Here is a 14,004-nt window from a genome sequence, read left to right on the forward strand (position 1 = left end):
GGCAACATCTTTATACATTTTCTCTGCATTCTTTCAACCTTGTTTACATCTTTCACAGGAGTTCAAAGTTCAGGGGTGTCCAGGGAAGGGGTCGCACCTCTGGTGAAGGGGCTTGTCGTGTCCATTCCGGGGCAGCTCACTAACCTTTGCTCCCCACCGGACACTCATCTCTCCCCTGTGGCTGCAAGCAGCCATTTGCACGTGACAGCAGTCTCATACTCCGGTGAGATTCGGACAAGCCAGTCCTAGCACGCAAAGTCAGCCTCAGCGGACTGGGCGGGTGTGATCTACAGTAAAACCCAACGGCCAGGAAGGTGGCTCTGCATCGCTCTGCGGAGAACGAGGGGCATGAAAAGACACAGAAAGCATCCTGGTCATCCACTGCAAACAAGAAGACTCCTGTTTCTTCTGGCGCTTGTTCATACCACTGGACCCGGACTTCTGAGGCCAAGAGAGTGGAACTGCCACAGTGCAAAGGCTTTTCCATTTTAAAAACTCTCCCGCACAAGTTTCCTGTCATCGTCGGACAAAATGTGCAACCACCATGCGTACTATACACAACCTTGACATTTGTCTCCTTACAGGCAGCCACAAAGCAAAGGAACCCAACAGAACCCATTAAAAACAGAAAACCATCAATCACACAATGCGCAGGAAAAAAAGACAAATTGTGCAGACAAGAAACGGAAGCAAATAATGTTCAGGACTGCACTGCAAAATGCCAGGTTGTACAGCTGGATCAAAGGCCTCGTCTCCACTAGGATTGTTACAGGCACAGATTGCAGTGTCATTGCCCAGAACGAGAGTCTATTACTAAAGTAATTGATAGTTGTTTCTGCTGCCAGAAAGTTGTCACTGTGCTTTACCAACAACATCTTAAACCGGATGGAAAAGACAAGAATGAGAATTCCCAACCAACCTTTAACTTTGTTGGCCCCAGCTGCTCGCACTTCAGCCTCACAATCTTTCAACAGGTTTTGGAAAGCAGGAACCAGATCATTTTCCGCAATTTCAGGACCCATGGTTTTCTGAAGCCTTAAAGGCAAGAGAAACCAAATGAGTAACAAAGATAGAGCGGGTTTCAATAGCAGCAATCTGTGCATTAACACGTGAACAGAGGAATCACAAAGACATCACCATCTTTCTTTTCCACACTCGTCTCGCTGCTGCCATCAGGTAGAAGGTACAGAACCCTCAGGACCCACACCACCAGGTTCAAGAACAGTTACTACCCCTCAACCATCAGGTAGAAGGTACAGGAGCCTCAGGACCCACACCTCCAGGTTCAAGAACAGTTACTACCCCTCAACCATCAGGTAGAAGGTACAGGAGCCTCAGGACTCAAACCACCAGGTTCAAGAACAGTTACTACCCCTCAACCATCAGGTAGAAGGTACAGGAGCCTCAGGACTCAAACCACCAGGTTCAAGAACAGTTACTACACTTCAACCATCAGGTAGAAGGTGCAGGAGCCTCAGGACCCACACCACCAGGTTCAAGAACAGTTACTACACTTCAACCATCAGGCTCTTGAACTACAGGGGATAAGTACACTTAATCAATTGAGATGTTCTCACAAGCAATGATCTTACTTTAATTACTCTTTATCTTTTTATTTCATACTCTTGTTATTTATTGCTATTTATTTATATTTGCATTTGTACTTTATCTTTTATTGATCCTGTTTACAGTTACTATTCTATAGAAATTGCTATGCCCACAGGAAAATGAATCTCAGGGTTGTACGTGGTGACAGGTATGTACTCTGAAAATATGAACTTCAAAATTGAAAATCTGAACTGTACTTTAGCTATGGACTTCATTGCAAGATTAGTTTATATGTGGTCTTGAGCATAGAAAGTGCCTTCTGTTGTGGTCTGTCATTAGCAATGATAGCAGAACATTATAAATACAATAAACTCCGTACCGTTCTAATGCAATTGTTTTCCAATAATGGGTTGGTGCCAATTTCACAAGTGCTCTGGCAACCTTTATCTTGTTCTGGCATATTTCCCCTTCCTTTCCAGTCCTGATGAAAGGTCTTGGCCCAAAACATCCACTGCTTATTCACTTCCATAGATGCAGTCTGATCTGCTGAGTTCCCCCTGCATTTTGTGTGAACCCTTTCCCACGAACTTTCCTTCAACTATCACTTTCTAGAATATTCCCCTTCTCCTCCATGCCCCCCACGTTCTTATTCTGGCATCTTCCCCCTTCCTTTCTGGTCCTGATGAGGGGTCTTGGCGCAAAACACCGACTGTTTATTCACTTCATTAGATGCAGCCTGACCTGCTGAGTTCTTCCAGCATTTTTGTGTGTTACCTTATATGGAGCTTATTTTTGAACACGGGTTAGTTATCATATAAAGACAGACAATATAACGTCTTTGCCTGTTCCAAGGGTAACAATCCTAAGATGACAAAATGGCTGTGTTTTCTGTGTGCTTTTGAACACTGGTCCATCTGTAATTTGCTTTAATTTTCGATCAGGTTTACAGTTTTGAATTATGTAATTTTATCATGGGTGGCAGGGTGGAAATACATCTTTACCAAGAGAGGTGTAAGGCATTCCTTCCCTCCGCTAGCCTGCAAGTCACCCTTGGGCAAGGTGTAGCACCTGCTTAGCCAACCCCACCCCCCCAATCAGGGTCACGTGAAGCCATGGGGTAAGAGGAAAGAAACCCAGAGAAATGTTGCCATTGTGTTCAGATGTTTATCAATGAGTGGATACCTCATGCTCTGGTAAAGAAATAAATGAGTGGGGAGAAAAAGGGAATGGTCAGATAAATGGTGTCCATTTAGAAGCAGCAATCTTTAGTGTTACCCAGGTAAAACAGCTGTAATGATCTATCCTTGGTAAAATATCCACAGATAAACCAGCTGCTTCAGTACAGATTTTACACTTATACAGAACAGAAAGATTTAATTTCAATGCTTTGGGGTGGGACCGGAATTTCCTGGCCTTAAGAGAAGGAATTTTAAATTTTTAAAGAAAGGCAAAGTTGAGAAAATATTGTCGTTGATGGCTCTGAATCCGAAAGTATGGTACACAGACAACAACGTGAGCAATTGTAATCAGCTAGTTTCTCACGTCAAAAAAACTAAATAATGTTACTTAATCATTAAATAATGCTTCTTAATTGTTAAATAATGTTAACCTGATTGTTATTGTTTGCAATTAACCTATGGAGGCAATGTGCCTTTATTTTGAGGATTTGGATGACACTGTGGTGAGAAAAGCACGGAGATTTCAGTTGATCCGAGTGTTTTCCCAGGCTGGGAAAGCCTAAGACTAAAGGGCATAGATTTAATTGGAGACACAGAACGCAACAAGCTGTTCCGGCCCTTCAAACGGCACCGCCAGTAACCCACCAACTTGTGCAACAATCTACAATGACCCTTTAACCTACTAACCGGAATGCTTTTGGACTGTGCGAGGAAACCGGAGCACCAGGAGGAAGCCTGAGGCAACAAGTTTTATACTGAGAACAAAGACCATCTGGTTCAAAAACTATAAACACACAGGAGATTCTGCAGATGCTGGAAACCCAGCACAAAATACTGGAGGAACTCAGCAGGCCAGGCAGCATCTATGGAAATGAAATAAGCAGTCGATCTTTCGGGCCGAGACTGCTCTTCGGGACTATAAATCTGCCGATGACACAACTATTGTTGGCAGAATTTCAGATGGTGACAAGGAGCCGAAGAGGAGTGAGATAGATCAGCTGGTTGAGTGGTGTGGCAACAATCTGGCACTTTGTCAGTAAGACCAAGGAACTGATTGTGGACCAGAGGAAGGTGAAGTTGAATCACAACCTCCCTACCCCATACCCGGTCTGTGTGAAGTCAGCAGTGGGAAGGAACCAGCAAGGTCCAGTCCATCAAAAGTTTTAAGCAGCATTTAATTAATGCACTACATCACAAAATTTACCACAACGACAGTAAGACCAAGGAACTGATTGTGGACGTCAGGAAGGGGAAGTCAAGGGAACACACGTCAGTCCTAATCAAGGGGACTGTGGAAAGGGTGAGTAGTTTCAAGTTCCTGAGTGGCAAAGTCTCTGAGGATCGTCCTGGCTTTTCGACCTTTCGCCTCATTTTTAAACAGAACTGAAGTTCCCCTTGATTTCCTCCAGTCAAAAGTGAAAAATATCAGTGTCATCAACCTGTGCACGTGCTGAATCCCCAGATCCCTGGCACTATGCCAACAAGTTTGTTCTAAACCCCTGTCACAGGATTATCCTTCAGATACACTGAAAAAGATCTGAGCTCAATTCAGACCAACTTTGTTCTATTTCAGATCCATGTTTAAAAACAGGCTAATTAAATGAGTCTGGTAAGAAATCTCAGCACCTTTTGGCATGTCAGTCAATTAGCTTTTTATATTAAAAATACGCAGATGCTTGATTTAATGATTTTTTAAAACTATATTAGAGGAACTAATCATGTTTTCATGACTTTTGACAGAATCAGAAGGGATTCCAGCTGGAACAGAAAACTTAAAGACTAGCTTTAAAACATAAATGCACCATATCATCATACCAAAGAGATGCACTTTGTGCTTTAGCAATAACACGTACCTCAGAAAATTTGTCTGCTACCACATAGTGAACATGCCAGGATTCATCGTCCACTGCCTGCCGGAGGGTCGGCATCACCAACGCTTCCAGGTCTTCCTGGGGCAGCAGCTGGGCTATGCTCACACAAGCCTCAACTGCCAACAGCCTCACCGAATCCTGTGAAAAAGATGTTCAAACCGGGTTTGAGCTGGTTCTTCATTAAAAAACAAAATTAATTTACTGAAGTTAACATTAGGAAGAACTAATCTCATCAAAAAAATCATAAAAATAAATACTGACAATATAACAATTGATTCCCGGATGATATCCGTCAGATCACCTAGAAAGTAGCAACAGGATTCATTACTTTGCAATGTGTGCTGGAATCTTCCCAGGATACAAGTACTGGAGTGTATCAACATGCAACCTTTGATGGAAGCATTCCTTGGATCAGTATATTAGCAAATGTCATGACAGAGCAAAATTTATTGATGAATCAATTTTCTTTCTCCTGCTCTTGAAGCACCACTCTCTGCTGAGTGAATCTCCAAGCTAATCACCCAAGTGGTCACTTTTCACCGTAGGATATAGGAGCTGAATTAGGCCATTTGGCCCATCGAGCCTGCCCTGCCATTTCATCATGGTTGATCCATTTCGCCTTCAGCCCAATCTCCTGCCCTCTCCCCATATCCCTTCATAGAAACACGGAAATCTACAGCACTTTACAGGCCATCCGGCCCCAAAGTTGCGTCGACCAAGTAACCTACTCGAGAAACTGCCTAGAATTTCCGTACCACATAGCCCTCTATTTTTCTAAGCTTCATGTACCTATCTAAGAGTCTCTTAAAATACCCTACTGTATCCATCTCTACCACCTTTGTTGTCAGTGCATTCCACACACCCAGCACGCTCTAGTTGAGAAAATTCCCTCTGACGTCCCCCTTATACCTACTTTCAAGCACCTTAAAACTATGCCCCCTCATGTTAGCCATTTCAGCCCTGGGAAAAAGCCGCCGGCTATCCACACGATTAATGCCTCTCATCGTCTTATACGCTTCAACCAGGTCACTTCTCATGCCCTGACTAATCAAGAATCTATCAACCTCTCTGCCCTGAAGATACCCAATGACTTCTCCTCTGTGACAATGAATTCCACAGATTCTCTGGATAAGGAAATCCTTCCTCATCTCCATTCTAAATGGACAAACCTCTGTTCTGAGATTGCTTCCTCTGGTCTTAGGCTGTCCCACCATAGAAAACATCCTCCCCATATCCACTCTAGAGGCCTTTCAGTATTTGACAGGTTGCAATGAGATTCCTCCCCCTCATTCTTCTGAATTCAAATGAGTACAGGCACAGAGCCATCGAATGCTCCTCGTACGACAAGCCTTTCAATCCTGGAATCAGTTTCGTGACCCTCCTTTGAACCCACTCCTGTCTTGGCACACCCTTTGTTAGATAAGGGGCCCAAAACTACCTTCAATATTCCAAGTGAAGCCTTATAAAATGTGAACATTGCATCCTTGTTTTGATACGCTAGCCATCATTGGTGGGGTCTGAACCTGGAACAAGTGTGAACATCTCTTTGGCTACAGATGTGAAGGTTTATTTCCAGGAGTCACTGGACAGTAACCAGAAGAGAAGCTTACTCAACACCAAGGAGCACACGTCCAACCGTTAACCAGAAGCTAGGTGAGGGTCAAAGTGTCCATCCCAGCTCCCCTTCAGCGTACCATTTCTGTACGACTCTGGCTCCTTAGTACACGAGGATACTGCGGACTGCGTCAAGCCTTTTGCCCGGGATACTTTAGGTTGGAGGAATATGAAAGGACACACACTGATTAAACAGTTCACTCTTCAGGCAAAAGCCTCAAGATAACCACCTTCTTGGAGGAGCATCTCCAGCTGGAGTACTGGAATGGTGTAATCATGCCGATAGATTGACAGGCACTGCTTCCATCTGCTGTGGACAAAGGAACTTTATAAAGCAGAGGCTCCCAACCTGGGGCCCCTCGGTTGATGGTAGGGGGTCGATGGCGTAAAAGAGGGTTGTGAACCCCGGTTACAAAGGTGAACAGATGGTGCAGACTACAACAACAGAAACTTTGCAAGCAGGAAGTGGCATTAACAAGGCGTAGCATATTGAGTACATGGACGTATTAACCGGATGCAACTCAGTTCTTTGCCACGGACACACCATCCGTACTAATCTTTCCCACTTCCAGCTCATCCATACAGTAAAATGCAAGCGGTAATGTTGGGGGGGAGGTGTGAAATCATGCAATTGCTCCAGTGAGCGGAATGACAGACAGCCTGTGACCGGAATGAGCCAAGTGCTCTCCGTTATTTCACACACTGCCATGACGTGTGGGATACAGAGGCTCCTCAGTACAAGCAATTGATACACATGTGTCTTAAAGCCAAGGTGACAGCAGCAGCTTCAGCAAGATAAATCATGACAAGCCATGGGGAATAAGATCACCTTTCTTCACTATAATCCACGCTTCCCTCATCCACGTCACCTGCATTCCCACCCCACAAGCCTTTCCAGCGCATCAGTGTCTGTAGCCCCCACCACCCACAATAGACTCCTAGACTAATCTCAATCCTCCGCTATCTTCAAGAGGTCTCTGCCACTAATCACACCCCACTTTCCCCACCCCACCCTTCAGGGTTCCACGCCACTCATTCATCCTCGCCGCTCTCCCCGAAAGCAAGACAAGGTCTACAGTCGCCCATTTGCCTCCGTTCAGGGCTGCAAACAGTTCTTGCAGGCGAAGCGGTGCTTTCCTCTCGGGGCTATTCGCTGTATCTGGAGCTCCTGCCGTGGCCTCCTCGACATCGGAGGACCAACACAGATGGGGTTGGGGGTGCGGGGGGGCGCTTCTTCATCGAGCACCTTCTCTGGGTCCGCTGAGACAGCCGGGGTATCCCAATGGCCACCCACTTCAATTTGACTTCCCGCTGCCACCCCAGTATCTGCTCTACAACTACATAACTGCTCATCAGAAGCCAGGGAAGTGAAGAGGGGTATAATGTCACTTTTCAAAAACTCCAGCTCCACAACCTTTGCAAATTCACCCAACTTTGATGCTGCTGCCTGGCGGACCACTGGTGTGTCATCTGAGCACAAGCTGTGGAAAAGTCTGCAGAAAAAATAAAATTAAAGGTCACATAGGAGTAGTCGCCCATTGATGCAGAACTTAACAATTCGCAAGCAGAAATACAAGCACTAAAAATTGACATTTTTGCAATTAATGTTTCTAAATCAGAAGCTAGTAAAATATTTTGCTAAACCCATCATCATTATGTGCTGCGTCATATGCTATGGGTGGTCACAGTCTTTCCATGACCCTGATTGTTCTCCGTAAAGTTTTCTACAGAAGTGGTTTGACATTTCCGCCTTCTGGGCAGTGTGTGTCTTTACAAGGTGGGTGACCCCCAGCCCATTATCAATACACTTCAGAAACTGTCTACCTGGCGTCAGGTGTCGCATAACCGGGACTTGTGATCTGCACCGGCTGCTCATCCACCACCTGATCCCATGGCTTCACCTGACCCTGATCGGGGCGGGGGCGGTCGGGAGGGGTCGATGGTATCGAAGCAGGAGCTACACCTTGCCCAAGGGTGGCCTGCAGACCAGCAGAAGGAAGCCTTACACCTCCTTTGGTAGAGACGCATCTCCACCACACCACCCAAAAATCCAATATTTGTGGTATTCAGATTTTATCCTGAGAAATACTTCAAGATAGCAACAGAATATAGAAATTTACAGCACATTACAGACCCTTCAGCCCACAATGTTGTGCTGACCACGTAACCTACTCTAGAAGCTGCCTAGAATTTCCCCACCATACAGCCCTGTCTTTTTCTGAAACAACTGACTGTATCTGAAAGTTTACACAAATGACACCACAAAAAATTTTAATTCAGGGAGTAAAGCGGCTGGAAGTGAACCCCAGATGTGGGACTCCCGCACTTGGAGCAGAACAGAGCCATTGGTTGTGGACTGCAGGGGCACACAGTTACCAAAGCAACCTTCTCGTCCGACAAAACTCAAACACCTCCGAACAAGTGAAATCCTCTGTGCGCCAGATTAATCAAAATGGCCCTGAAGCAGAGCAACAGGCTTGACAAGACACAGCTCTCAAAAAGAGCACGCCTTTGTAAATGACAAGGCCACTTCAACCCCACAGCCGAGAGTAAGCGATGAGCACCACTCGACTATGATGCACCTCGGCTTTTGCTCCTTCCTCACTAAAAACACACAAAAAACCTTCAGTTTATGTCATTAAAAACAAAAATGCCACACTTTCTGTGCTATTTTGGGGCTGATTATTCTCTAAACTAGAAACTTCTACCCACTCAGTTAAAACAAGGTCCCGTCCACCATGGTGGTAGCATCTTATCGCCAATAAAACCAAATTTTTCCGAAATTGGGTGGCAGGAAGGAAATACGTCCCTGCCAAAGAAGGTGTAAGGCACTCCTTCCCTCCACTAGCCTGCAGGTCACCCTAGGGCAAGGTGTAGCACCCGCTTAGCCTCCCCGATCAGGACTACGTGAAGCCGTGGGAGCAGGTGGTGGATGGTTGTATGAGCAGCAGGTGCAGATCTCAACTCCTGACACTGACACCAGTCAGACAGTCTCGGAAGCGTATTGATAATGGGCTGGGGGTCACCCGTCTTGTAAAGACACACGCTGCCCAGAAAGAAGGCGATGGCAAACCACTTCTGTAGAAAACTTCGCCAAGAACAATCGTGTCCACGGAGAGACCCACGATCGCCCACACCATACCACACGGTACATAATGAGCGATACTACAGGATGTAGATTTTCTACAATAATACTGTAATATTCCTAGCTAACTTCAATCATGTTCATCTCCAGCATTCCAAGGGAGGAAAGTACTTACTGACGCAGCTCGGCCTTTACAGAACTGGATACCCGAGGGTAGCAGACGCTGAAAAGGCTGCATGCCGAAGTCCTGGACGTGAACCAGTCACCACAAGTCAGGCGCTTGACCAGTGGCACAAAGTGGACTTCTAGGTCTGCAGGAGAGTGCTCGTGGGAGATGGCTCGCAGTGAATCGATGGCTTTATCTCGTACTACCGATTTTTCCACCGTTGCCAGGTTCTCCAAGGGAGGCTGATTAGTGGGAAAGAATTAAACTGAAACACATCTTCTTTTTACTCTACTTCTAAGGTACACAATATTTAGAAACAATCTTTAAGATAAATTCTTAAATTGCTGAGAATTAGGAATTCTCATAAAGAAAATGAGACAGAGAAACATTTAAAGGCAGAAGAATATAGAGCCGTGCTGGAGGACAAAACACAAACTATCAAAAACTGTATAAATCAAAGGACATATTTTCTCAATCACAGAAATTCCCAAGGTTCCTAATCAGAAAACACTGTACTAATATTAAATAAATGGAGCAATCAATAGTGCATTAGGTTGTCTCTCCCCAGTTATAAGAGACAAAGGCGCCGCTCTTAAAATTATCAATTCGTGCACAAAAATTGTTGGAGCTCACGCATCTGGTGTTCTTTCATAAACGACCTCCGCAGAACCGCCAGCAACCTCCGGACCATCGAATTCCCATATACGCCGTCCTGTGACCACCGAGCGCTCCCCACACTTGTCCTTCCTCTTCCCTCACCTCACCAGAAAGCCTGTGTACCAACTCGGTTTCCAAACATACAAGATAGAATAACATGTCTCCCATTGGTTAGTTCCCTGTTATCTGTAGTTATAACCCAAACATCACAGCTACAGGGAAACCATTACATCAGCAGTTAGCATTGCAGGGAAGACATTACATTCGCCTTAACAGTTAACATTACAGAGAAGCCATTTTAATAGCCTTAGCAGTTAACATTACTGAGAACCGTACATACATACTATTTATTATAAATTGCACATTTAGACGGAGACGTAACATAAAGATTTTTACTCGTGTATATGAAGGATGTTGATAATAAAGTCAATTCAATTGAGCTCGCATCCACTACTTGTGCTGGCAGCTCATTCCACACTCTCACCACCTTCTGAGTGAAGAAATTCCCCCTCATGTTCCCCTTAAACCTCTCACCTTTCACCCTTAAACCATGGCCTCTGGTTGTAGTCTCACCCAACCTCAGTGGAAAAAGTCTGCTTGCATTTACCCTAGATCCCTCATACCTCTGTCAAATCTCCTCTCAATCTTCTATGTTCCAAGCAATAAGGGCCTAACCTATTCAATCTTCCCTCATAACTCAGGTCCTCCAGTCCTGGCACCATCCTTATAAACCTTCTCTGTACTCTTTCAACTTTACTGACATCTTTCCTGTGGGTAGGCAGCTGAAAGTGCACGCAACACTCCAAATTAGGTCTTACTACTGTCTTATAGAATTTCAACATAACATCCAAACTTACCTTGATTTATGAAGGCCAAGGTGCCAGAAGCTTTCTTCATGACCATATTTACCCATGGTACCACTTTCAGTGAATTATGGTCCTGTATTCATGGAAATGGGTGTCCAAAGCAGAGGCTTGGCATCTGTAGAAAGAGAAACCATTTAATGACTGGGCTCGGGACTTGTGCTGACGAGAATAATGTTGTGCGCTGCCCAGTGGAGTGGCCAGTGTTATTACTGAACCTCATCAACTGTACTAATGAATTATGCCTGTACCATATAGCCTACTGTATAACATGGGACTATTTTATGTCGTAGTAACGCGTTATTGAGCATGCGCTATTAGGCGCGTATTGATCTGTATATCTGTGTTCAGTTCGGGTTCCGTCAGTGAGAAAAACCCTGTTAACTTGGCTCCAGTCTCCAGCATTTTTATTTATAGTTTTATTGTGTAACCCGGCCACATACACAACAATGCCCAAGCAAGAAATGGATTGAATCGCTAAATCATGAGATCCAATCTTTCTATCACAACAATAACCTCACTCTGCTCTGGAAGTAATGCTTTCTGCTATGGGTTTCTGTTCTGTTCGCCATTACCTGCATTTAATTGTTACAAGGGGCACTTAGTGGTGTATTTTTGATTGCAGCATAGTTTAAGCAAAATACCTTTTTTTTTCCATAATTCTGTTCAGGGTTGGATGGCATTGATCAATTTCATTTCTTTCCTTTCCCCAGTCACGGTTGAACAACATAAAGCAACTGTCCACAATTGCCTTGTCCTTGGGGGTAGAGCGTACCCGGAATGAGCTGCTCCCACTTCTGACTGGTAGGTACAAAGCTGCGTGTGGTTGGGCTGCCTCTCAGAGTCGCCTTGCCACTGATTTCTCGTCTCGATGCAGACACCATTTTCGATGAAGACGAGGCACTGCTGGCATTAGTGGAGCAACTAGGGAGCTTCACGGTGCTCGTTGGCGGACCGGAGTCTGTTCACTGTTTGCTGGTAAGAGTGGACGTACATTTACAAAGCACTGCTCAAGACGGACACGCGGTTAATGCCATTGAAGTGGTATTAATGTCTTAATAAAGGTTAATTTCCAGAAGATGATTCTCAAAGCAGCAGGGTTCCACAGGCAATGATAAAGTAAATGACTTAATAATGAGTCATAGAAAAGTTCAGCACATGTTCCCCTTAAACATTTCACCTTTCACCCTTAACCCATGACCTCTAGCTGCAGTCTCATCCAACCTCAGTGGACAATGACTGCTTGCATTTACCCTATCTAAACCCCTCATAATCTTGTCTCCTTCTGTCATATCTCTTTGCAATCTTCTATGTGCCAAGTTAAAAAGAAGTCCTAACATATTCAATCTTTCCATATAACTCAGGTCCTCCAAACCCGGCAATGGCCGTGTAATCTTTCTTTGTTATGATGGGTTGCCTGAATGAGGGGTAAACGGACACATACAGAACCCTCTCTGCTTTTATTGTTTGCAATAAAATCTTTGAGGCAGATGAGGCTTTGTGCCACCCCAACATATTTGTAGGCACGAGAAAGTCTGCAGATGCTGGAAATCCAAAGCAACTCTCACAAAACACTGGAGAAACTCAGCAGCTCAGGCAGCGTCTGTGGAAAAGAGTAAGCGGTCGATGTTTCTGGCCGAGACCCTTCTTCAGGACCTGGTTGAAATATTGGAGGGGTGTATCATTGAGAATTGCTACAGTGAAGTGTAGTTACTCTACCCCTGATCCAGGTTCACCCGCGCAGCCTGTTGGAAAACCGACACGGACTGATACCGTCCCCCGAACACTGAAACCTCTGCTCTGTATTGACCAAATATACGTTCAACATGAGCCCAACTGGGGGAAACAAAACACAGATTTTAATGCCCAGATGCAATGGTCCTATGCATTAAATATTTATTTAAAATAACATACTTGTATTGTTTTTAAATACCCGTAATGGGGAACAAGATTCTGAAATTAAATAACGAGGGCCTCAGGCTATTACAGGGCATAGATCAAATTGAAATGATTTTCAGTGATCAGTTCATCATAGGACAATTCAGAATTAAAACAATGAAATCAATTTATGAAACCACCAAAGTAGCTCGATCAATGAGGTTTAACCAGGATGCTGCCTGCTTTAGAGGAAGTGCTGCAACTTTATCAGACTCTGGGTGGGCCACGTCTGGAGTATTGCATGCAGTTCTGATTGTCCCACTATAGGAAAGATGTTGGGGCTTTGGGGTCGATGCGGAAGAGGTTCGCCAGAATGTTGCCTGGTTTAGAGGACGTGTGATCATGAGAGCTGGATAAACTTATGTTGTTTTCTCTGAAGCGCTGGAGGCCGAGGGGAGATCTGCTAGAGGTTTGTAAGATTATGAGGAGCATGTGCATAGATTAAGTAAAGAGGAGTATCTGTTTCCCAGGATTTAAATGTCTAATACCAGAGGTATTCATTAAAGGTGAGAGTGGGTAGGTAGGTTCAAGGGGGATGCGAGGGGTAAGTTTTTTTTACCATCAGAGTGGTGGATGCCTGGAATACATTGACTGGTATGATGGTAGAGACTTTTCAGAGACTTTTGGATAGGCGCATGGGTATGAGAAAGATGGAGGGAGATGGACATTGTGTAGGTAGGAGGGATTAGTTCTTGGTGGTTTTTGATTTTCTTTTTAGCTGGTTCAGCACAACATTGTGGGCCGAATGGCCTGTTTCTGTACTTTACTATTCCATGTTTTACTTTATTGATTGCAGTGGTTTCAAATTAGACATTCCAGCGTCAGTATGTTGCGTATAGAGTGTGTACGTTCTTTTTGTATTGATACTCCTTTCAAAACTGTTTTCTTTTTGTGTAAAATTACCTGCGAGTACAGGCAGAGAATTCTTAAAGCATTTACGTAAGGAATCCAATTTGCTCATGTGTGGGTGGGGGCTGTATATAAAATAACACAAACTCTTAGCAGTTTTTCGTGAAGAACGCTGAGATGGCGTGGCTTTGTATTACAGAAAATAGCAATTCAGAAACGTTTTCTTGGAGCCCCT

General features: G+C 44.6%; 2 protein-coding genes across 2 annotated transcripts in view; both read right to left on the minus strand.

Moving 5' to 3' along the window:
• Positions 1-7,251, minus strand: part of LOC140203641 (uncharacterized) — a 43,812-nt gene extending 36,561 nt beyond the window's left edge. The window contains exons 1-4 of the mRNA XM_072269689.1: positions 7,219-7,251; positions 4,580-4,735; positions 920-1,028; positions 145-330 (exon numbers count right to left, since the gene is read on the minus strand). Coding sequence (XP_072125790.1) covers positions 145-330; positions 920-1,028; positions 4,580-4,735; positions 7,219-7,251 — 484 coding nt within the window. The remainder of the gene's footprint in view (positions 1-144; positions 331-919; positions 1,029-4,579; positions 4,736-7,218) is intronic.
• Positions 7,252-7,307: 56 nt separating this feature from the next.
• Positions 7,308-14,004, minus strand: part of LOC140203642 (serine/threonine-protein phosphatase 2A 65 kDa regulatory subunit A beta isoform-like) — an 84,876-nt gene continuing 78,179 nt past the window's right edge. Inside the window, exons 17-19 of the mRNA XM_072269690.1 lie at positions 12,719-12,818; positions 9,472-9,704; positions 7,308-7,704 (exon numbers count right to left, since the gene is read on the minus strand). Of these exons, the coding sequence (XP_072125791.1) occupies positions 7,308-7,704; positions 9,472-9,704; positions 12,719-12,818 (730 nt within the window). The remainder of the gene's footprint in view (positions 7,705-9,471; positions 9,705-12,718; positions 12,819-14,004) is intronic.

The sequence above is a fragment of the Mobula birostris genome, chromosome 10 (assembly GCF_030028105.1).
Source record: "Mobula birostris isolate sMobBir1 chromosome 10, sMobBir1.hap1, whole genome shotgun sequence".
Taxonomy (NCBI): Eukaryota; Metazoa; Chordata; class Chondrichthyes; order Myliobatiformes; family Myliobatidae; genus Mobula; species Mobula birostris.